At 35.3% G+C, this 25082-nt stretch overlaps 3 protein-coding genes across 8 annotated transcripts; 2 read left to right on the forward strand and 1 right to left on the reverse strand.

The window, feature by feature from the left end:
• Positions 1-22: 22 nt before the first annotated feature.
• LOC100748508 (protein lin-9 homolog) lies at positions 23-3858 on the forward strand. Of its 2 annotated transcripts, XM_012393575.3 has the most exons (8): positions 23-163; positions 1012-1351; positions 1423-1728; positions 1802-2219; positions 2296-2645; positions 2727-2973; positions 3045-3247; positions 3364-3858. In XM_012393575.3, the coding sequence occupies exons 1-7, from the start codon at positions 145-147 to the stop codon at positions 3234-3236; spliced, it is 1872 nt and encodes a 623-aa protein (XP_012248998.1). In that variant the 5' UTR covers positions 23-144; the 3' UTR covers positions 3237-3247; positions 3364-3858. The 2 variants fall into 2 exon arrangements, with proteins under 2 accessions (XP_012248998.1, XP_003494750.1); XM_003494702.4 differs by having other exon boundaries at positions 3045-3858.
• Positions 3859-4644: 786 nt separating this feature from the next.
• On the reverse strand, positions 4645-7303 carry LOC100748625 (nuclear pore complex protein Nup50). Of its 2 annotated transcripts, XM_003494703.4 has the most exons (5): positions 7167-7303; positions 6605-6762; positions 5561-6519; positions 5363-5500; positions 4645-5264 (listed from the first exon to the last, which is right to left on the reverse strand). In XM_003494703.4, the coding sequence occupies exons 2-5, from the start codon at positions 6758-6760 to the stop codon at positions 4958-4960; spliced, it is 1560 nt and encodes a 519-aa protein (XP_003494751.1). In that variant the 5' UTR covers positions 6761-6762; positions 7167-7303; the 3' UTR covers positions 4645-4957. The 2 variants fall into 2 exon arrangements, with proteins under 2 accessions (XP_003494751.1, XP_012248977.1); XM_012393554.2 differs by lacking the exon at positions 7167-7303 and having other exon boundaries at positions 6605-6772.
• Positions 7304-7347: 44 nt separating this feature from the next.
• LOC100748745 lies at positions 7348-21314 on the forward strand. 4 transcript variants are annotated; one of them, XM_003494704.4, is made up of 9 exons: positions 7348-7481; positions 8883-9488; positions 11905-11937; positions 12642-12707; positions 15143-15384; positions 15475-15736; positions 15811-16204; positions 16289-16471; positions 17948-21314. In XM_003494704.4, exons 2-9 carry the CDS (start codon positions 9411-9413, stop codon positions 19819-19821), a joined length of 3132 nt encoding a protein of 1043 aa, XP_003494752.1. In that variant the 5' UTR covers positions 7348-7481; positions 8883-9410; the 3' UTR covers positions 19822-21314. The 4 variants fall into 4 exon arrangements, with proteins under 4 accessions (XP_003494752.1, XP_012248975.1, XP_012248974.1 ...); XM_012393552.3 differs by having other exon boundaries at positions 7352-7462; XM_012393551.3 differs by having other exon boundaries at positions 7359-7481; positions 8536-9488.
• The last annotated feature ends 3768 nt before the right edge of the window (positions 21315-25082 follow it).

Genomic DNA, 25082 nt, shown 5'->3' on the forward strand with positions numbered 1-25082 from the left:
CCGCAAGATTTATTTCAGTATTCGAAGGTGCTCGCTAACCAATCGCAGCATTTGGAACGATGGAAAAGAACCGCTAACGAAATTCACCGCGAAACGGACGAGCTCGACGAAAACACATACCCATGATGCATCATTGATAGCAACATGGCGGAGATGATTGAAAGTAAGTTAAAGTTAACTTATTCTTCATAAAATTAATATAGCAAGGATTAATTAAAAACAAAAAGTAGTTGCACAAGTCTAAGAAATGTTTCAAAATTTATATTATTAATGTACAAGATCTTTCTGTAACACGTTGATGATTTTAGAGTTAGTGTTTCAATTGCGCTCAGAAAGATCTGGTTTAAAATTTCAAAAATGACCAATACACAATTCAAGCGGGACAATGAAGATTTTTACCGTTTAAGATTTCATTTACTAAACAATACTTCAGGGACAAATACTTGACAATATATTTTGTGGTTTTTGTAATATCGCTTATTCTATGACTTTAGTTCTAATGCGATAACTATACATACTGTTTACCAAACTACGTACAAGTTTGGTTATGTCGACAGCTAAAAGCAGAATGATTTTCCCCGTTCTTACTAAACTCTCATTTTAAATAATTTTTATTAGCAGATTTAGAAAAAGACAAAGAAAAATATATTTTATATTTATAAATGAATAGTCTATTATGAATTATATCTAATATTAGTGATAGTTTTATGCATCAATTTTTTTTTATAAGTTATGAATCTTCAAAGAGTTATAAGTAAAATATTAAGAAATATAATTTACAGACTCTTTGAACATAACATAAAATATAAGTGCATTAAAAAATAGTTTTTATAATGATGACTGATTATATCTTTGCATATTTAAATAGTAATCATAAATGGACTTGACAGATTTGTTGCTTTTCAATCGTGAAAGGTAAATCTTGATCTAAAAGAAGCAAAACCAAAATCACTATTGCTGTATTTTATGCAAATATTCTTTTCTTATGTATAAATAATTATTTTATCTTAGGTGAATCTGCTGAAACGCTGTTATCTATAAAGAATGGAGGATATCCGTCAATTGATGAGATCAAAAGTGAAGTGATCGATGATGATACAATGGATATGGATGATCAGCAAATTTCAAATAATTCAACAGACTCCCATATGGACACTGAAGAATCTGATCCAATTCCTGAACTTGGCCCTGCAGCTTTAGGTTTACAAAGAGTAGGTAGCCAACCTCCACCAAAACCAAATCCTCCTAGCCAACCAGTTCAAGTTTTAAATCGAAGGGGAATGCCAGCGAGGATTAGAAAGAAAAACAAATTGTTTTATGATGATATATTAGTTAACCATCCTCATCATAGGTAAATATTTAACATTGTGAGTATGTTTATTAATATAATGTATATATTAATTAATATCACCTATTTTTTAGAATTAAAAAAGATCCGTCACATCCGGATACAAAACATTCTCCTAAAAAAGTATCTCGCCCATCTCCTGCAAAAAAACAAAATAGAATAACCAATGAGCCCAGAAAAAATAATAATATATTAAGTCAACCTGTATCATCTACAATGACTCCAATTAAACAAGAGAAAGAACCTGATAAACCAATGCCACCTTCATCTCCGGATCGTAAAATTGGACAAAAGATTGGTATGAGATTAAGAAATTTATTGAAATTACCGAAAGCACACAAATGGGTTTGTTACGAGTGGTTTTATAGTAACATTGATAAGTATGTATGAAAAAAATATATTCATATACATGTATAATTTAATGTAGTACAATTAAAATATTCTTTTATGCAGGACTCTTTTTGAAGGAGACAATGATTTTATGATTTGTCTGAAAGAATCGTTTCCACAATTAAAAACTCGGAAATTAACACGAGTTGAATGGTGCAAGATAAGAAGAATGATGGGTAAACCACGAAGGTGTTCACAGTCGTTTTTTGAGGAAGAAAGACGAGAACTAGAAAGAAAGAGACAAAAAATTCGAATGTTGCAACAAAGAAAGGCTGCTGATATTAATAGTTTCAAAGATTTACCACCAGAAATACCATTACAATTGGTAATAGGAACCAAAGTTACAGCAAGACTGAGAAAACCACAGGATGGCTTATTCACTGGAAGTATTGATGCTGTGGATACTAGTAATAACACTTACAGAATTACATTTGAACGCGCCGGACTTGGAACGCATAGTGTTCCAGATTATGAAGTATTGGTATGTGTATATCTATTTTGGAGCAAAGAAGCACATTGTAATCTTATATTATTATGTATTTATTTGTTATTTACAGTCAAATGAACCACCGGAAACGATAAGTGTAGCGTCATTTGCACAGAAGTTTAGACCACGACATGTACAATATGTACCATCTCCACCATATGCCATGAAATTAATGTCACCGCGTTTAAACAGCGATCCTTTAATATCGAATGCTTCTGTATCTTTACCAAAGAAATCTCATATTGGTGGAACAATGAATGGTTATCCTTTAAAATTATTGGAATTTATGGTTAAAGTAAATAAAATATTAGCTGCTAAGAAGGTTAAGATAAAGAAATTAAAAGAGATGAACAGCGAGGCAGAAAAAAGACGTTCGTTTGGAGAACTGTTGCCACCAGATTTTGAAAGAAAATATGCAGGGTAAGCGATTATTATACTAATCTCATATGTTATATTTGGTGAAAAATTATTTTCTTTCTTTATTGATATTTATAATTTTAGTATCGTAGTTGAATTGGAAAAGATGAATACCGCTTTGCAAGATTTTCTTAATGACGTTCAAGAACTTTGTCAAGAAATGGCTCCAGAACCTAGTGTTGCAGCTATGTTAGCTCCTTCTCATCTGCGTGAAAAATGTAGACAGGAAGCTGCAGATATGATTGCAAGACATAATAGTGTTAATGACAGGGAACCCGGAAAAATGTCTCAATTAGTAACAGATTTAACAGCTCTTATGCTTCAAGTTAAGGTAATTTGAAACATTATCCTTAATGTGAATACATACTGTTTTATTGTTATACAATCTTCTTTACGTTTTAGAGTTTATCTGATTCAGATCGTAATGCATATGAATTAAAAGTGCTACAAGGCACAATGGAGCAAATACGTGCAAAATTAAGTCCACAAAATCAACAAGTTTTTCAAAATTGTGTTGAAATACACATGCAACATATACAATTAGGTTTGGGACAAAGAGGTGCTTTAACGCCATTTATGGCCCAAAGAGCTTAGCAAATATGAAAGTAATTTTCATTAATACTTACAAAAAAATGTACAATACTGAAGCAAATATCAACTATAATATTACAATATTTTATATGAAAAAGTCCAATTTTATTTTATTATCTTTTTTGTATAGGGCATATCATCATTAAAGAGCACCTATCTTATTAGGATACAAACATTCTACAAATGAGTTTAGGATAATGCGCTGTGCTGTTAATTGCATTAAACATTTAAAAATGTTCACGTTTAAAAGATTTACATGTCAACTTTGCGATTTTTACAATACAACTTTGCAATAATTAATTAAATATCTATGAATTATTAAATCAAAGATAAACTAATATGGCTATTGTAAATAAAGCGTGGCATTTTGCAGTGGCAGCTTTCATTAACTTTATATAGAAATTTATAACATTACATCATCACAGTAGGAATGAAACAAATTTTTTATTTTGTAAAAAAGAGCTTAATATTTTCTGCTTATAGATAATTCCAAAAATTAATATATAATTAATACATTAGTATTTTGAAAAATTATTTTCAATAACTGTACATTAGGTATATGCACAAATATGGCATTGCCAATTGTAAATACACTATAAATGATATAAAATATGGATCTTTTACATTTGTTTTATTATACTAGCTACCAATTTTTTATTTATATCGAATGTTTTACTTTGAAAAATTGTGAAATGTTTAATATAATATGGAATAATTTATTTATGATATGTGAGTCTACTTAATGGTCCTATTTTTAAAATAGTTACCAATATATTGAATTAAGAACATCGATTATTAAAGCTTATCTGATTCCAAATATTATGTTGTCATAAATACAATTATATGAATGTTGTACTTATTTTTCAAGCATATTATATTTTTAATAAAGTAAATGTAAATTTGATGCAGTTACACATGCAATACTAATATAAATAATTCAAATATGGACATCCCTTAAACTTTTTTTTATTATCTGTAAATAGATTATTGTTCCAAAATATCACAATCCTTTTATATTTTTTTTTATCTTCAACAAAAACAATTATTTCGTTAGATGATGAAACAGTCATTGCATTAAGTTATAAAAGTGGAAACTATAAAATGTTTTATATTCAAGAATAAGCCAAGAAATGTAAGTTACGGGCTTACCACTTTTAGATTCTATTTACATGAATTTTTTATATGTAAATAATTTTACGTTAGGAAACCTATATTAAGCATGTAGATAATATTCTATAGATATAATTCTGTATACATACATAACAAAAAATTACTTTAAATAAGTTATGGTATTTATATTTATAACATATAATAATGCAAAGAAAAAATGAATTTGAATATGTATACATTTAGCTAATTACTCGTACTTGTTTTTGTTCTAAGTACTTGCAATAAAAGTAGCAAACGTATATGAACTTCAAATATTCTAAGTCTTATATTTATTTGCTTCATATACATATTATATTACTTATATTACATATTTTACTGATACCATAACGTACCTTTCGTACAATAAAAAATATGTATAATTTATACTAGTTCCATTTTACATTACATTCTATATCAAGTCAGGCAAAAGTATTACAATGAATAGGTGTAACGTAAATTGTATTGTAACGTGTATTATGGTTTTCAAAAATTCATCAATTAATAGTATTTAACATGATTTTACTATATTTAATTTTCAATAATATGTCATATTATTTAGAATTGCTATTTTTTTCTTATTTTTTATGTTTATTGAGTGTTTCCAATAATATATCGGCGTCTTCATCTGTTTTTACTCTTAATAATACTGGTACTGGAGGTGGTGTAGATTCAGGCATTGGTAAACAAAGTAACATTATTGTGTTTTTGTTCATACGTTTTGTTGGGATACTTTCAGTTAATAAAGTATTGAGCAATAAATTTCCCAAAGACGTTTCTGCACGTACTAATAATTGTGTTTTTTCATTTGGAGTTGGTTTTAAGAATAATGTTCCTATACCTCGATCAGTAAAATTACCATCTTTTTTAACAAAAACTTTACACCTGTAAAAAATGTAATACATTGCATTACATTCAAGTTTTAATCTTAAATTAATACATGCCCCGCTTTCTTTATGGTTGATAGAAAATGTTGAACGTACCTTTGTTCATATATGGCACCTTCTTCTGTTACTGGTTTAAAATCTGCTTTTGGTGGTTCTTCATTTTCATCATCTTTTCCTTCATCCTCAGGTTCTTGTGGCTGTACTACTTGAGCTCCAAATGTAAATGGTTTGGTACTGCAAAGTTACAATATTATTAAAACATTTTTATTATACTCAAAATTTTAAATAAATTACCTTCCAAAACTAAATCCAGTTGATGTATTACTCGCAGCAGAACTTTGACCAAAACAAAAGGTAGCTGTATTTGTTGTAGCAAAAGAACTAGTAATGGTGGTATTAGTAACAATAGTAGTAGTAGTAGGTTTTGAATCTAATTTTGTTTCTTGTTCTTCTGATTTATCAGATGCAGTAGGTGGCTTACTCAAAAATGGATTTTTTTCAGAACTTGTACTTCCAAAAATGTTTTTGCTACCAGATTTTTGATCAATACTATCAAAAACAGATTTAGGCGAGCCTGAATTCTGATCTGTACTAAAAATAGGTTTACCAGTATTTACAGTATGTTCTGATTTCTTAAATATAGATTTAGAAACTGGATTAATATTGCCAAAAATTGATTTTTCAGGTTTCCATTCAGCAGATTTTAATGGTGCCTTTGCATGTGTTCTTCCAAATGGAGAACTCTCAATATTTTTGTCTGTATTTGCAATTTCCTTGTTATCACTACACTGTGCTTGTGTTGACCTTTCAATCTCACTTCCATGTTTAGCTTCAATTTCCTTAAGATATCTTTCATAATCCTTAAAAATTGGAGTCAAGATACAAAATGGATTTGCATCAACATGAGTTTTAATCCATTGTGCCACACTTTCATTTAACCCTTTTAATTTAGCAAAATAATCAGTGGACTTTTTGAATATATTTTGTTCTTCCTTATCAGATGTACTATTTTTACTAGTGAACATAGTTGATGAAGTTTGTATTTCTGTATTTTCCCTCTTATTAGTTCCATTTTCATTAGTTTTTGGAGTTTCATTGTTTGAAGACTTGTTTACATTCGTAACTGTCTTAGAAGCCATATCATTAGCACTAATATTAGTATTATTATTAGCTAAAAAGCTAAAGGGTGAAGCACTAGTTGAAGTTTTTGTTTTAAAACCTGTAAACGTACCAAATACATTTCTGGTACTATCCTGAAAAATATTGTGGGAGAAATATATACACATACATATACACATATTGTAAGGTAAAAAATAAGGAAATGTCAGAATTATTTACTTCTGAATTTTGTAGACGTCTCTTAGCTTTTTTAACAATACGTTTTTCCAATACATCATCAGAAGCTTTTTTAAATGTCCCTGCTTCTTCAGGTTTTTCTTCATCATCCCAATTGTCATGATTCAGGTCTGTAGACGCAGCCCTCTTACCAGCCATTTCTATAAACATATTTTACAAATATACTCAGCGCTGCCTTGCTTATATCCTTTTTTCTTATGTAAAATCAAATAACAAAATTAACCTTTTTAACTAATGATGTAAAAATCAATATACATTTAATAGATAATAAGATTATTTATTTTACAAATTGACAAAAAAGTTCTGTATATTATATGTTCATACAACAATTCTATAGAAGTTGGAAGTACAAAAAATTGAACGATTCATTACTAATATTATATTATATTAAATAATCATAATACGATTAATTTTAAGGAAAATGACATGTTTATGTTTAAATATATGAAAAAACTTGCAATATAACCTCACAAACTGCCAAAATAGAAGATATAAACTTTTTAATATAACTGAAAAGTAAATTAAATTATATCATAATATTTACCAAAATAAATGTAAGTCTATAAAAAGTTTAATTGAAATAAATTTACTATACTTGTATTGCAGTGTGCAATTAACATACACAAGCAGTCGAACAAGGTTTAACACTAAACTAAACACAATTTTCAAGTTTGCGCATGCGCATTTTTTCAATCTCGATTATACTACACATATATACATATATCCAAGGAACAAACTAAATCTTAAAAGGTTAAATGAGAGAATTATAATATTTCAGTTCCATTTTACGTAACGTGTATGTGATATAAACTTATTTCAAATTCTAAGAACAGCAGTAAGGTAACGAATCGTTTTTAAGGTAATTTTGAACACAATAAGCATTATAAATTTAAAGATTATTTTTATAATTTAAACATAATCATTTTTATAAATATTCTGCTTAAAGTTATTACTTTTCCACATTTACAAAAACAGATATAAAAATATAGTGAAGTGAATTGATGCATATAAAAAACTAGACAATTTACATATATCTTGATAGCTCATATTGATGTTTATTAGGCACATGTATAATAGCTTCAAATTGCACTTATAAGTTAGAAAAGAGTGTGAATTTATGACACAAATGAAAATGTAGCAGAATTGCTAATATACAACATGCTTTCTATTATTTTTACTCATTTTTGTTCCTTAATTTATCTTTTTATAAGGTGTGAAAGTTGTTAAAGAAATTGCTCGATTTGAGATAACTAGATATAAAACGATGATATTTATGTGCAAGGATTAACGCATAATTTTTAATAACATAATTAAATTTTTATAATGTAAGAGATGAAGATATTATATTTTATACATATTAAATTAGGCTTTACATATAAGATAGGTATGTGATGTGTGATCACGTGATATATTATCACGTGCAAATGATCGATTTAAACTTCATATTTTCCTGTATATATATATTTTTCTTTTTTATCTAATTTATATATAATGAAGTTTTGAATATCTTCGATATATTTACGTAGGTTAGAAGTTAATGACTAGTAATTAATTTTCAATGTTGCGACATATTGTGATTTATAAAAGAAATGAAAACTGCGTAACGTACTTTTTTCGCGTATACATACATACATACGCGTATGTAGTAGTCTTTTTCATTACGATATCAAATATTAAATAACTATTTATTCTAATTATTCTAAATATTCAAAGTCTTCTTTTTATGATTCTAAGTATATAAGATACATTATAATTACTTAATATGCCATTACAAATATAAGAATAAGTATATAGAATGGTAATAATTTATTGCATTTTATGTAAGACTTTCATTATTTGAAGTGTGTATATGTAGGAACTAATGAAGAAAATCCATTGATATAAATACTGATTCAACTTTATATGCTTAATAGGAGCAGCCGTGCTGAGACACGTATTTAAATATGAAAATTCCGAAACATATCTTCGGGTATCATAGAACGAGCTTGTCTCCTATCACGAACAGCATTTCGTTTCCTAATCGTAAATATGTGGCGCCACTATCGTCGGCATTACCAACGTTCACTATCGTAAAAGATCTACTTCAAGGAAATGTTTTCTTTGAACATCCTGTGTTTCTGAAAAATTTTTAAGCGTAGTTCATAGTGTTTACACAAGATATACGAACAATGCTTGTAAAAAAATTGTAATATAAAGCGATAGGCTGTTTCACGTGGCACATCTACCGGTTATAAGCTTGGCGCGAAAACTTTCTTTCAAGGAGCGCGTCAGATCCCTGGGCATACAGCGCAGGAAGAGGAACAAAGAAAGGAAGAAAGAGAAAGAGAGAAGAACCGCGGGTACGGGCCAGGGGTGTCAGGGGATCTCGAGCAACTTGGCACGTCCGTGTACGGAGGCAACAGTGCTGGTGGCAGCACAGACGCTCGTTGATGAGCGAACAATTCACTTTGGTGCGCGGTTTAGCGACGTTGTTTCGTCTGATCGGTGTCGTGAAATAAGGGTGTGCATATGTACCTATGTAACGAACCGATAAAATATGTCTGTAACATTTTTATCTGTCCGGTTTTCTTAAGTTAAAACGGTCAAGTGTTGTTGCGGTGGCACGAAGAGTTTGTTGGCTGGTGCGCGCCGTGCGTGCGGTTGATCGGAGCGTATACCGCTGTTCTCGTCAATTTGGTGGGAGAGTGAGAGTGAGAGGGAGGAGGGGTTTCCCGTCCTCCTCTTCTCTCGCTAAAATCGGCCGAATTTTTGAACAGGGAGGAAAAACGAATAATCTCAATAGAAAAATATGGAGATATCGAAGAGTTTGCAAGAAGAAATACTCACTGTGCAAACTAAACTGAAAAATGCCATACGCGATCATCAGGTGAGTACCGCGGCTATGCATGTATGTCGATAACGATTTAAAGATTGAGAGTACGAAGCCGAACGAACGAGCGACCAAGTTAACGAATGATTCTTGCCTGACCGGCTATTTCATACTTCTTTTTAATACATTTATAGCCTATCGATTAAAAAGTCGAGATAGTATGTTCAATAGGTAATCGACTCGGAAAGTGAAATAGTTTTTAGACAGTTTCAACGTATTTTTCGAATGCAGTTTGTTGTTTCCCGAGGAATCATCGCAAAGTAAACGTAAACTAGTATATCGCTTGTTTAAGTTCTTAACAAATTCTTTTTGTGACTCAGTTTCCTCGGCATTCCCACGCACTATGCGTGCACAAACGCATGTACGCATCGAGCACGCGCGCGCGTGCATAAATGCACACCTCCTATACTACATGTATTTACGGAACTTGTTATTTCAATGTAAATTCTATGAAATTTAATGAAACAATCACGTTGATCATAGATGTCCGATTTATACAACACACGAACAGAAACTGAGTCACTCTAATGTGGTATACAGTATACACCTTCTTTCGATCTATTTTATAAAAGTATCCCTTTCACTCGTATCGGACGTTTGTAAACTGTATTCGCTCTTCGGTTACGTTGCGCGTTATCGAAAGTGAAAGAAGCGTAACAAGTTCCAAGGGAACTTTTGCTTGCTTTTTAATCATATTATAAGCTTGCACCACGCAATGGTCATTTTTTTTACGAATCGCATAAACTCGAAGGTAAACGAGTGTTCAGACCTTAACCTTTGTTGGTAGAATGCTTCGACCGATGCGTCGCATGACTTTGAGAACCAACATTCTATCTCTCTCTCACTTTTTATCTTTATCTTTCTCGCTTGTTCATGCAGTTACTCACTTGTTCGGTTGATTTCCCTCTCTTTTTCTCCCGTTTACCCTAACTTCTATAGTCCTACATATATTCTCTCTTTCTCCGTTTCTTTCTCCTTTACTTGCTTACTTTTGTCTTTGTCCAGTTTGCTCTTTTTTTTTTTAACTACTGCCATATACTTTAATTTTATCATGATGTATGCACTGCACTTTTACTACGATAAACACAAGACGACTTCCACTATATTTAACTTCTACCTTATCCTGTTCTCTGCCGATTTACTTTTGAATTTCTTTATGTTTATTGCTCGATAGCACATAAAAAAGTAAACCAATAAAAGTTTGATTAATTCTAACGGGAGTACTATTAGCTTTTATCAATACTTTCGCACTGACCTTTATTTGAAACTTTGAACGCTTGTTTTTTTTTATACCGTCGATTTAAACTCCGCATTAATACTAAATGATCAAAGACTAAAGGTATTCTATCGATTAAACTCCGGACGCGTATGTTAAAATACTATAAATCAGTATTATCGGATCATACACAACGTGTATACTTATTTCGTCTATTTACACTAAACTTCTATTAACAAGTACTAACGTTAGGGGGATATGTAACGCAATGGGGAAAGTTTAACGGCACACGATCCGCATTCTACTCTGCTCTACCGACCTTGTCCTGTCTAATTCTTCGAAACTGAATATTTTCGTTCGGACGATAGTTTGAGATACGTGTAATCGATATATCTCGATAATCGACTTCCATTTATTTTGATCTCTTCGATATGAATTCGTTTTTCGACATAATCGATCCGTGTTTAGTATCGTATTTGGTAAAGTTTTTGTTTAGCGTAATTATAAAAATAGCTTTGGATGCTTGCTTAATTGGTTAATCGCTGAATAATTTATCAGGAATTTATCAATTGGATTGTATTGGATCAATATTCGCGTTCGGCGTATTTGCGAACCGGATAGGGCAAACCTGTTCTCGTTTGATACGCATTTGAGTTACACGTCGATTGTCGGGAAACAGGTGCGTAGAATTATCGGTCTGTGAATTTTATAATATTTTAAAAAACAAAGTCAGAGCATACGCAACACAGGGGAAAAACTGGTATACGACATTTTGTACTTCGTACGAGTTTATTTTAATATTATGTACACATCGATATATAAATAAACGTATATAGAATATACTTTATTTTTATTTCGAACGTGTTTACTTTGGTGGTCGATAAGATTTTTTTTTGAAAATTTTTCTCCCTTTTTGTTTATCTAAGCATAGATCAAAATTAGCCAAAACAACATTTCTCTACTGCAAAGAAGGAAAAGAAAGGGAACTTTTAATCACGTAAAAACATTAATTTGACCGTTTGTACACATTTTTCAATACAAGCGACTCACAATGTTACGGTAATTGCGTCATTACGCCGCAGAAGAGACGCCACGGTCGCGTGTATAAAAGCGTAGCGACCGAGGATGTTCTGAATCGAACATTCGAACCATCTTTGTAACTAGAACTAATCGTGAAATTTTCTCTTTCAATTTCAGATCTGTGTGGGTAAATTGAAGGATGACCCGAACGTAAGTCGCTTATTTTTGTTAATCCTGCAAACCATTTCGAAATTTACAAACACACGATCGTACGTACGAGTATCTCGGAGGGATCGTAATAACAGTGGTACTCTCGTACCAGGCTTGCCGGAAAACCAAGTCTCCGCTACCAGTTATTTTTGGCGTTACAATTGATTTGCTGTATTTAGTGGATGTTAAATCGTTCGTGTCTTGCTAACGTTGCCATTCGATGTCGTATTGATATTCTTCGGGAGATAGTTTTCTTCCAACTTCCTATATATAACCTAATAATTATTATCTCTGAAACAATTAACTCGCTTCCATTATACCTTATGATCGTTCTCACGTTGACCTCGATAAAGATATAATTAGAAGAAAGTTTTCGTTCTTTTCTATCATATCGAAGGAAGTGTTATCAAAATATGAAAATTCTTATAACAATTACGTGTTACTCGATCAGTTTCTACCAGTGACTAACTGTTATGTCATAATAACTGTAACAGTACGATCGATGCGAATACTTACAGCAAAGCAACAAACAAACAGACGAAGCTATAACAAATTATATTTGTAATTAGATGTACGAAATTCTTTCGTTTTTTTGTTATTATACCGCGCTGTTGGTAGAATGAACCTATTTGCATATAGCACTCTATTAATACAAAATATATATAGTACGCCTAATTAAAAATGTGTTCTCTGTTATTTTGCAGAATACAGATATCCTTGGTCAGATACAAAAGATTCACTTGCACATCGTATCTCTGGGAAGGTGCCAGGTAAGTTGAGAATCGATTTCCTCGAGCTTCACTCTTTCGCGATGATCCAGGACAGGCTTGCTCGGGGATGTTCCATATTTATGGCTGTCCGTTACGTGCAAATAGAAACGATATCATATCAAATCATCCTACCGATAACGAATCGTCTAGGAAACATAAAATTGTATCGATCAATGTCCTTGATTCCAGGCAAGCAAAATATCCGCTAACTCGATCGATAGACGCATCACACAAGAGAAACGTTTTAAAGATATTACAATTAAGACAACCGTAATACTATCTATTCCAGTAATTTTATTTATCGCTAGTAAATATAAGTTGAGTATTCGACATAAGAACATCTATAATAATTATTAATATCTTATTTCAAATTTGATCAAGCGTTTCACGCTGCTACCTGTAAATGGTACATTTTCTCGTAACACCAAAGCATATCGTTGAAACGAATTAATTCACAAGTTTGTATAATTGATCTGCTTAATGGGACAAGTCATTCCTGGAATGCATTTCATCGCAAACTGTCCATACGTTATCGAATTATGCGTCTATGTATCGACCAAGCTTGCAGTTTCTTCGTAGGATTCTCGCTAGCATGAGTAATGCACAGTTATAATTAAATAGCGAACTCGTTGAGCGAGTTTACCAACCACCTTTCCAAACTTTGTCGATCGCGTCGAAGATAGAGACGAATAGACGTACTCTTTCTCCTTGCTCACGCACCATATATATCCTGCATCTTTCTAGTCTTTCGCGAGCTTACTCGACCACGTAACCATGGCTGTTACATTATCATAAGCTCGCGTACATCGCATCCAGTAACAATATCATATTTTCTACTGCAGAAACATATGAACTTGGCGAAAGGAAACTTTCAATGTTCCAAACGCCGGAAATAACTGTTAAAGGCTATCTACGCTTGTCGACGTGATAAAAAAAAAAAGGTTGTAGAACGACGCGACTAATTAACGAAAAAAGAGACGCTTGCGGAGAATCGAATTTTCGTCAAGTCGCGAGAAACATATCCATTTTCTCGAAAGATATCCGTGGAACGTGTGCGCGGTCGCGTTAAATTATATGAATCACTTGGAGCGCGTTTCTTTTTGGGATTCGCGAATCGACGCGAAGAATCGATAACGGGGCTAGTGTTGCCCGAAGAGACTCTGGTGGATGCGCTTTGCTATCGCCCAGCATCCTTTTCTAAACATTTTCACGATAATCCCGTCGACGCGGATGCGCTTCTTTCTCTTCCCTTTGTATACTCGTGTTTCTCCTAAAGTCTCTGCCTCCCAACGGCTTTTCTGGCTGCCATTTTTCTTCTTTTTTCACGTTGGCAATAAACGACCGATCCAGGTAGATTGCTGTCGGAGCGAAAGAGATACGTAAACGGATAGAAATGGATAAAGATGGAGTAACTGGGAGTGAAAGAGAGGCACGTATATACAGATACACGTTGAGGGGGTGGATGGAGGTTGTACCGGGGAGTATGAGATGGAGAGAGATGTTGGACAGAGAGAGAGAGAGAGAGAGAGCGAATGGGACTTGGGCGAAAAGGAAGCAGAGTAGGGGCCGGGCAGAGGGGCTCAATCAATAAAATGTCCCGCAGAAACGTTTTCAGCTCTTTACGAAATCTCCGCGTTTTTTCCTTTCTTCCCTTTTCTTCTTCCGCATCCCTTCGGTTTCCTCGTTGGTACGTCGTCTGTTCCGGTTTTTCTGCCGCTTTCCACGCTCATTTCACCGGGATCGCTCTTCGACCGTTGTTCATTGTATTTCAAGTTAAACGTTTTACTTCTGAAAACTTCCGCAAGTTGCTCGCCACCTAGCCGAGACACGGTGTCTCTGTGTTGTACAGAGGGGGGAAGCCATCCTACCAATCTTAACAGATTATTAACATGCAACATACCAAATACATACTCACCACGCGTGCAGTCTTTTTTACGCGTAAAGGCGAAAGTTTTTATTTTCAATATCTTTCTTCCCTTTTTGAATACAAATTGAAGATCGTTATACAAGAGAATTAAGCTTGGAATTAAATCGATCGATATATTCACTAGAAAATCATGTCAGTTTTTGATTATTCGTTACGTAGCTCTGCGGATTCTTGGTCGTTAAATAATTAAAAATAATACGAACGCGCAACATTTTTCTTGGCAGAATGTATATCTCAATAAATTGTAATAACAAACGGTACACCAGTTCTTTGTAATTTATTAGCAATTGCTGATCTATTGTCGCTTGCGTTCGTATTGTCGTTGATATTTCAACGAATATTTTGTCGACTCGTAAAAAAGAGCGTTTGCTAAGGATGGGCTTGCATCTAACTTAACCATACGAATTCATATTTAAACGATCTGCAACACGTAGTCTGCCAAGAAAGTTTTCTACGATCATCGTTGACCGATGCTCTCATGCTCATAGTTTTCAATCTGAATACGCAGAAGCAAGTTGTCCAGCGGCTGCGCAAAGAGGTCGAAACATTCAAAGCGGAGAACGCGAACGGGGCAAAAGTTTCCATCGCGTCGCTTCTCGGATTGAACAACAATAATCATATTACAAATAACAATGAAACAAAACTTAAGACCGGCAATGACTTCACTACGAAGAGTTCGAAAGAGGACTACGAGGAGATCGTTAGGAACGGGGATATTGTCTCGCCTACGCGGAATCCCGCATCTACCAAGTGAGTTTTAATTGCGAACCTCGAATAGTTTGTAGAAGTTGATAACGGGAATTTCTTTTATATAAAATCATTTATCGTGTTCGTTCTTAGGGGACGGCCCAGTTCGGTGGAAACGATTTCCGGTGAAGATGACGTTATTGAAGTTTCCATGGACGAGAATTCCAATGAGAAATCTGAGAAAGAAGAGCCAGAGGAGCGTAAACTGGAATCGACTGAAAAAATTAATTTTTTAAACGCTCTTGGTCTCATTACTACCAAAATGTGCGCCGAATTACAAAACAAGAGGGCTGAAAGGAAACGTCGGAGTACTGCTAATCCGCAATTTGTATATTCCAGTCTCGAAGTGCCAACGGTAAATATGGACAAATTTTTGATTATCATATTGAATGGCATCTTAGTATCAAACGTTTTGTATGCTTATTTTAGAAACGAAAACGACACTCGTACCTGCAATCTGGAAATGTTCCGCAAACTCGTCAAACTACTGCTCGTATGAACGGTCCATCGCCACCTCCTGTAAAAGTTGTGCCAGCAAAGTCTACGTCACCACCAACGTCAAGGACAGTGATGAAATCTTTAATACCGGTACAAAAGTCCACTACGAGGCCGAACATACTTAGAAACGTAACGGAAAGTAAAGTTTTCCCCAATAAAAACAAGGTTGAAAATGGACCTAGTCAAACACAATTGCCCGTACCTACTGTAAAGTCTGTTCAATCGGTCGGCAGCAAGGCGGTTCATATACCTGGTTTACCTTCCAGTCTAACTATAGAGAGAATTAGCAGTGATTCAGCAGTTTGTATAAGTTGTAGAAATCCAGGTATACCGTCAACTTTGCTTTACATTATTCTTGTTTCCGTGTCTTTGAATCGTAAATATTCGTTTTAATTTTGTGTTCTAAAAGGTACGTTAACGGTGTGTGAAAATTGCGCATCGAATTACCATGTGTCTTGCCACTCCATATCACCAGCTCCATCAAGAATATGCCCCAAATGTGCGTTAATAGACGAGGAAGAAATTGGTGACGGAGACGAAGGGGAAGAGGGAGATGAAGGACGTCCATCTTTTAAAAAGGACGAGGAATTCGGTAAATCGTCCTTGGTTTTTCAGAAGATTTTTAGCTGTAGTAACGTTGATCGTGTGATTGACAAAAAAGTTCTTGTTTCCTGCAGACACTAGCTTTTATGAATGTTCGTGGCACGCTTATCTCATTTCGCGGCGGCACCGTTCGGAATCATTCGATGTATTGTGATGTATTCTTGATAACAAAAAAAAAAAAAAGAGAGAGAGAGAAAAGATATAAAAATATAGCGGCATTTTGCTTATACTCGATAATCAGAAATTAGCGTACACATGTATGTGCTATAAAAGAGTTTCACGCGAAAAATAAAATGGAAAAAGTACTTATAGATAATGCAAACAAGTTGTATGAAAGAAGAGCAGGAAATTGTGTAACATGGGTCCACAATTTCTAGATTTAACGTGCAACGAGGTATCGCAGCGTTGCCGCAGACTTTATTGAGCGTAAGCACACAGAGAGAATAAACGAGAGAGCAGCCTGCCGGAAGAAGTGTCGCGAGTGAAACCGGCTTCTCAAATACAGCAGAAGAATTTGCAATTAAGAAGAACTTTTTGGTCGATCGTCAGTAATAGGGCACAAAAAAGCAACGTGTATTGAACGCGAAATATCTTGCAGAGGAGAAAGAGAGAGAAAGATATGAGCTGCTCAAGCGAAACTCGGATCTGAGATTGCAGGTTTACGAGTTGGAAAAACGCTCACAACTACTCGGCCAGTCCCTTCAGGTTCGTCCTGTGGCCTGCGTAGAAAGAAATTCACAAATTTTTTTCATTTGGAATGCCGTTAATGGAATTATACGCAAATATTTTGCATCTTTTGTTTTTTCATCAATGAGAACCTGCAAGATCTCTACGTTTTTCTTGTTCATTTTGAATATTCTTTTCTAAATATGTGCCGATTTTTTTATAACAAAGCTAGTTGTTTGCTTTATAAAAAAATCGATTTATCTAACGTTATAATTTTTTTTTTAGCATTATTACTGTAGAGATATACACGTACAGACATAAATTACTTTTTTTTCTTGAAGTAACTTATACGCTACTGTTCATAAAATACATTACCTACAGTAATAATTTGATTCGTTAATTCGTGAAAGTACGTAATGCACGATGCTTCTATCACGTACCACTTAAAACAACTTCAGTGTTTTATAAAAAAAAAAAATTAGTTTCGATGTTTCATCTTTACTTCTTAAATTTATTATTAAATTATGTATTGCTTATGTATTTTGTCTTAGTAAATATAGTCAATTGACGAAGATAGATTCGTGTATAAGAAACGTTAAAAAGTAGCGTATGTGTGTAAATATCACAATACCGGGATATATTTCAAATCGTTTCGTTAAAATTTTGTTCCGAGAGCATGTGCATCTTTATCGTGATATTATCAGACAGTAATCGATGTGAATCTTAAGTTTTGATATTTTTCAGATTCTTTTAATACAGTAGTGTATGTTTGCTAATTATTAAATTTTTCTTTACACAGCTACAGGAACGCACGCGACAGGAATTATTAGGAAAGCAAGAGAAGACGCAGAGATCTATAAAACGACTTGTGGACTTCATAAAACTGATGCAACTCAGAAAAAGCGGGGATTCTCCTCTTCCATCGGCATCGGTCAACTTCCCTCCTCAACTTTCCTCATCCCAATCTCCTCCAACAGCATCAACCAATCAGACGTTGGGACTTCTACAACAATCAACAGTGACTATCGAGAAAGTTCCGTGCCCTACTCCTCCATCGTGCTCAACCAGCTGCCTCGATCGAGCATCGCCTATGTCGATAGGGCAGAACCACAAGTGTCCTACGCCTATCAGCTACCAGTCACCAGTGTTCAGTCAGAAAAGCATCAATCATACCTTATCGTTAAAAAAATCACAGAACCAGCTAGAAGGGCAAGTCAATCTTCCGAAGACCAAAATCACGCCACAATGCTCAACTATAAACTGCCAATCACATCAGGCTACAACTCTCGCATTCAGACCGAAATCTCCGACTCCTCTGTGTTCATTGGTAAGCAATTGCCTGACACCGTCGGTCGTAACCGCAAGAAGCAAACAAGTCGCGCAGTACCCGCCCTCAATCGTATCATCGACACCGAAAATCTCTCCATCACGGCAAAATACCAATTGGAACGAACAACTCTCAATGGAAGAAAGTCCAGGACCAGGCAGCCAAGAAATAAGTTCGGTATCAGTCAACTGCGATCCACCAGAGCTACAGAAATCCTACTGCCTTCCTACGATAGTACCGAATCCGATAAGCAGTTACAAATTACAAAGTCAACCGAGCCAGAGGAAAGAACCCTGTTCAATAGTCGTCCAAAGCACAGGCCAAGAACCGGTGGTCTTCTCCACTCACTGTTCTCAGGCCATAACAAGTCCTATATCCTCACCGATAATTCTCGAGAATCACGAGACATCGGTCCAGGTAACAAAGATTTCTCAGTCGGGAGACAACAGCTGTATCATCAAAGCTACCAGTTGGAATCAGGCGAACGAAACGAGCCTACAGTCCAATTGCAGCGTGGTGCCCTCACAAAATTCTTCGAGCACGTGAAATTGGAAGAAGCGCATATACCAGCGCCATCTAGAGCAAAGCTAGTATATAAAAGCGGTACTACTTCCGAAAGGAATGAACTTGAAGTTACCGAAGTCGCGGACGAAGACACAAGTAGTAGCGAATATGCCACCAAGACACCCTTGGCATCAAGCACTTTCGAAGATGATTTCGTTGATGGAGAAGTCAAACAGAAAAAGTGGCTCTCGAGCAAGATCATAGCAAAGAAAGGACAAAAGAATGACAACATAATCAAGAGCGGTGAATCGCATGATTCTGCTTCGAACTCGATGACATCGAACGACTTTATCACGTATGAACGTAAACACGGTAATACATATGTTAGAGTCGAATGTGAACATGGCGATGAGGACGATAATGCATTGACTGATACGTTTCAAGATGATGTGACTTATACGCGCATCGGACCTCTGACAGAAATTGTATCAGAGAATCGGAAGGATCGACAAGATTCAGCATCTCTGTGTAACGCACAAAACACTTTCTTGGAGCTTCGTAATGAGATCTCAGTTCCTGATGATAAGGCTGATTCCGAGAGACAAGACTTATCTAGTGGCACACCTTCGACCAGCGCCAGCAGCAGTAGCAGCACGAGCGACAGCGATACTCCGGAGCAAGCAATGAATGACTCCATTAAGTACTCTCGACGACGATTATCCGGAAACGATTATAAGGAACGTTTGGGCATTAATGCTGTATCCCCGGAGAATATGCAAGTCCTCGAACAATTTGAATCGGCTATGCTGGAAACAGGATGTAGCAATGCTGCCACTTGCTAGGGTTAGATTAAAATGCGGTGTGCACGCGTTGATTATGCTCATTGCTGAAAATTTTTCCTTTCGTCGATGAAATTGACTATTTCTCAAACACTAAGTTTTTTTTTCGTGTGAAATACGTTACGTTTGAAGAGAAAACATTTTTGAGATAGTTCGAATTCGTATGTTTAAGGTGGGTTAGATTACTAGTAATCGTTACTGAATTTCTTAGGCAGTTCCTACTTTTTATACTGCCTCGAGAAACATTGCAATCGTTCGTATATCAATGTTCCGATTATAACATTACGATAATAGTGATAATTAACTACCATTATATTTCAATTTATAGAGATAGATTTTCTTATTATTCTGTTAGTTCTGTTAGCTATCCTTTTATTTATTGATTGTTGTTCATCAGATTTCTTGTCTTAAACTTTTTGTAATAATTAACGATGCACGAGGACCAAGTTTGAATTTCTCCTAATTCAGTAACACAATTTGATGAGAAGTTAAGGGAAATCTTGAACCATCTGTGTACAATCATACAGATAGAACATTAATTCAGATGGATAATGAAAAATTATGAATTATCATGCATAGTAAAATTATTTATGCAAAAATTTTACTAAGTTTTAAAACGCTTTAAACATTGTTTCATTGATATTTTCAATCTCGATGAGTAGGAAACACGCACATATCTGACAGATACTGGGCGATTTATGGAAGGCTTAAAAGTAAGCCTATGTACGTAAGTCGAGTCATATTACCATACTGCCTTAATAGTAATTTAAAAACGATACTTTTTACAATAATTTCTTATGGATAAGCTCGAGAAACGTGTACGACTCAATAGACTGATTTGAATGTCGCCATATTGAAATTAAGAAGAACGAAGAGGAAAAAAAGATAATCAAAATGCATTACCGTAATCGAAAACATAGACGTTAAGATTGCGTGAACGTTAAGTAGATAAAAAAAGTTACTGAAGCAACTTGCTATCTTAATTTTATGATTCAGATAGTTTCTTACGAACGAAGTACAGGAAAAAGAACTGTGCTCATTTCTTTTTTGAATACCTTACATCGAAGTAAATGCCTCGATAAAACTGAACGTTACTATTATTTTTAGCATATCGTTTATCAAATTCTTAAGCATTTTCTTCGATAAATCAATGGTAGCAGTATTTACTATATTTCAGTCCGTGATGTAGGCGGATGTCTTTCAGCAGTTAGATTGTGTCGAACATTACGATTTATATAGCGGTGAATTAATCAGTATATTGCCGTTGAGATAATTTTTCTGATCGAAAATTGGGCGGTAAGCAGTCGAATTCATTAATCTATTTATTCCGTTCTCGTTTTCCCTCTTGCGGCAATTACCGCCAGCTTGTCCAATACATTTAAGTAGTGTATAAAACAAAAAAAAAAAAAAAAAACAGGAAATTGTTATGCAATGTAGGCAACGAGATAAAAATCGAAATTCGTATTTTTATGAATAAAGTGGAACTGAAATATAAATTCTAGAATACAGATCTTTATTTATACGTGATATGATTTCTTTCTTAAATTTTTGAATTTGTTTTTCGAGAAACAGAATGTAGTAAAAATTAGTACGCGACAATGATTTTAATAGAAGTGATTTTTAACGACACAGTATTTTGTGGAGCGTAATAACTTTTATTTCGTATATTGACGGACAACGGCGATGTAGAAGGGGAACTCCCGACTCGGACAAACACTCGGCTAATGATATGTAAATATGGTGGAGCTAATCAAGCGGCTGTGCCAACAGGATGCAAGAAGAGATCGGTAGTGCCGTGCGAGCGTTCGATAGCCAATGCATTTGTGCTGGCCTGCACACACGTATCGTGGCGCAGTAACTCGCGTACATATTTAATAGTCGCACGTTAATTGCGCTCTGTTTGCCCATTCCCCATTCTACGCTTCATCCCCGTACCTACAACCGTTCTCGTCACCCTTCCTCTATTCGCCCTTCTCCTTTGTTAGTTTCTGCCAGAGTTTAATTTTAACCAATTTATCTCGAACGTTTAATCGTTTAATCGTTTATTATCGAAATCCTACATAAAGCATGGATTTCCGTATAATTGATAGATTTATATGAATCTTTTTCGACACTTTCTTAATTTAATTCTCTGATATTATACAACTGCTATTGTAGAAACGATACTAACGTTTTCTTTATTCATCCTATATTTAGAAGTCGAATAGTTTACATAAGCGATAAGCAGCGGAAATGACGACGTAGGAATCAAAGATAAAGTGTCACTCGTAGGGCAGTTACCGTTCGAATGTTGAATTTCTAGTTCGGTGTTCGCTCACTAGATGGACAAAGGTCAGTGTCATTTTTCTACGTGAAATTCAAATCGAGGTAGAGTTCAGGCTTCCCCTGCGGGTCAGACAGTATTCGCTTCCTACGATCGATCAAATCGTAACTTCGTAATAGAATGTGTGCAGTGAAATATAACCACTTCCAGAATCATCGACTAGAGACCTACTGCGGGCGAAGCTATTGTATCGCTGCGGGAAGCAATCTTCGCCGAGAATGACACAGGTATATCGAGTCACTGTCCTTTCAAACGGTTGCCAGTAAACTTTCCCGCTTTTAGATTGCGTTATGTCGTAACAGTAAAATTAAGATCTTTAATGACACGACAATTGACACGAAGTGAAATACTTTGATTTTTTTTCAACATCATTATAAATTGAAAATATAGATCATTCGCTAAATAGTCGCCTTTTTGGCGCGGGGAATATCGAGACAACATAACCATAAAATATGAGATTCATAGAATGCAATGAGAATGGGAAAATGCGAAAAGGGCAAACGATGACATCTATTTAATTTATTTGTTGGCACGTTGTGTTTAAATGAGTTATTATAGCCGATAATGATTCCTCTGGTGTTGCTAATACTGCCAGATTAAATGTGACCCAAACTTTGGATTGCGTCTTACGATTAGTCTCACTGATTCGAGAATTTAAAATGAACAGATCGTAACCATTCTTCGTCCGCTGATAATGCATCCTTACATGCGTAATAGGAAACGATGCTTTGCTGCAGTAGCGAAAAGTACCATATCAGCAACATTTTCTCTCGTCGACTAAACAAAACTCGAAAAGACTGTCAATGTTTGAATAGGTTTCAAATGTTATAGCAAGAGGCTGTACATTTTATCTGATCATGAAATTATATTGCATCTTCCGATAGAGGGTGTTTATTTGCAATTATCTTCAACTTCTCTGAGATACATATAGGTACATATATATAGGGCAATCTTACCAGACATTTTGCTACTTCTTCGCAGCTTTGAACAACAGAACGCCATAGGGCATAGATCGTTAAAATCGATTCGAAATCGACAGTTTCATCATTCACTGTACCCACTCGACGGTCAATTTTTGGATAAACGGTATTCATCGAGAGAAAAAAAAGAAGAAAAAAGAATAGGGGATCTCTCCGCGTCGAGATTTACTTGCATTTATCGCGTTCCATTACTGTCGATGGACGATTCGGTCGCCATCAGCAACGTCGCCACTGCCAACCAACATCGCCAGTCCCAATTAAAAGCCCCTCATCGTCGCTCCGAAATTGATATCGGGAAACAAAAACGCCAATTCCAGGCGTCTACTTCGCGTGTTACGTGTACTTGTATACCCGTTCAATACGTGCATACTCGATGACCGGTTTCCGTGTATATGTATCGTACGTTCTTGCCCTCGCGCACCTATATGTGCACGCCGCGCCGGTCTTGGAAGTGTTAATTGACCGCTGTCGGTCGTTACACGGTTGATCGCAATTAAACACCGCTATTTTGCGAACGAACGTTGGACTTCTATGCCGAATTAAAATTACAGTGTTCGGAAGATAAGGCGTCCCGTTCGAATCGTGAGTCCAATACGTGATTTTTTATCGATCAACGATCGACGACGTTCTTTTCGTCTTTCTCCTGCAGTGTTTTCAAAGGATCGCATATCTCGCACCTAGTGTCGTATACGTTTGCAATAATTGCTGCATGGCGATCGAATTTCGGGCATTAACGCTCGTCGTTAATCATTACGGACCGCCACCGCGACAAAGGGGGGACACTCTCTGCCCCTCGATCCCTTGGTTTTCAACGATCCAACAGAGGTCGCGGTCGCGCTGGCGTAGGTAATGTATTCGGGATTCTAGTCGTGTCGCGACGTTATTATTCCGTCGCGATGTGTAAAACTAGTTGACGCTTCGTAAACCTCGATTTCACGCCTCGTCGACCTCTAATTAATGCAGTAGGAAATTGTTATTCCGTTACGTGCACTCTACGTTCCATGCATTATTTCGGATAGCTGATAGTAACGCCCGCTCATGTCCACTACAGCCTTCACCGTCCATTTATCTTTTGCACGGCATTAAACGTTCTTTCGACTACGAACGCGGATCGTTCTTTCTCCGATTGATCGCCACGCTGTGCTGGAAGCTACTCGCGATGAAAGCTTAATGATACACTCCGTATGCTATGCTTCGATTTAGAGACTTTTCGTCGATTATAGAACAATGGAAGAATGTAAACGATATTTCTATCTTCCAAAGAGTTCTCTGGTTCTTTTAGTAATTTTCATATTTGATCAGATTGATCGCGCATACAGGCGCCCGATGCGTAAACGAAACTCAATCTGCTCGTTTGTAAATGAATTCTGTGGGATTGCAGGTGATCCCTGAATTCGATTCGATTGACTGCAATTCATCTGTCTGGTCGTTAAATGTATTTCCTGTGGTTGAAATGAACGTGCTGGAAGAACGGAAGATAGTAACGATAGAGCTTAGTGGCTCCGCTAGTGGTACTCGTAACGTTAAAATTCAAATGACGCTGTATCTGGCATCTAGATTGACTCGAGTCTCTTCTTATCACTTTATAGCACAATAGAAAACGATAATAATTGTACGTTTCTTGGGTGAAATGTGTTAATTTCGTAACCAGGAAATTATAGTTTATTCTGGTATTTTTGAGGTTAGGGGCAGATGCAAAGGAACGAATAGGATCGTTACCCTCACTGTCCTAACGAAAAGTGTGAACAACGAATCCACGTCCTTAGTTCAAAAGACACACTCACTCCGAGCTTTCCTCTTTTAATCACATAAGAACAAACTTCGCTTATCTTTCATCGTTAGAATAGTCCACATGTCATTACCGGGTTAGTCTCATTAAATCAATCACTTACTTAACTTATACATACTCGATAGTGTACCTCGTAAGCGTTGGAAATATAAAGTTTATAACCCTGTTAAAT

This window comes from Bombus impatiens, unplaced genomic scaffold, assembly GCF_000188095.3.
Source record: "Bombus impatiens unplaced genomic scaffold, BIMP_2.2 scf_3474, whole genome shotgun sequence".
Classification (NCBI taxonomy): Eukaryota; Metazoa; Arthropoda; class Insecta; order Hymenoptera; family Apidae; genus Bombus; species Bombus impatiens.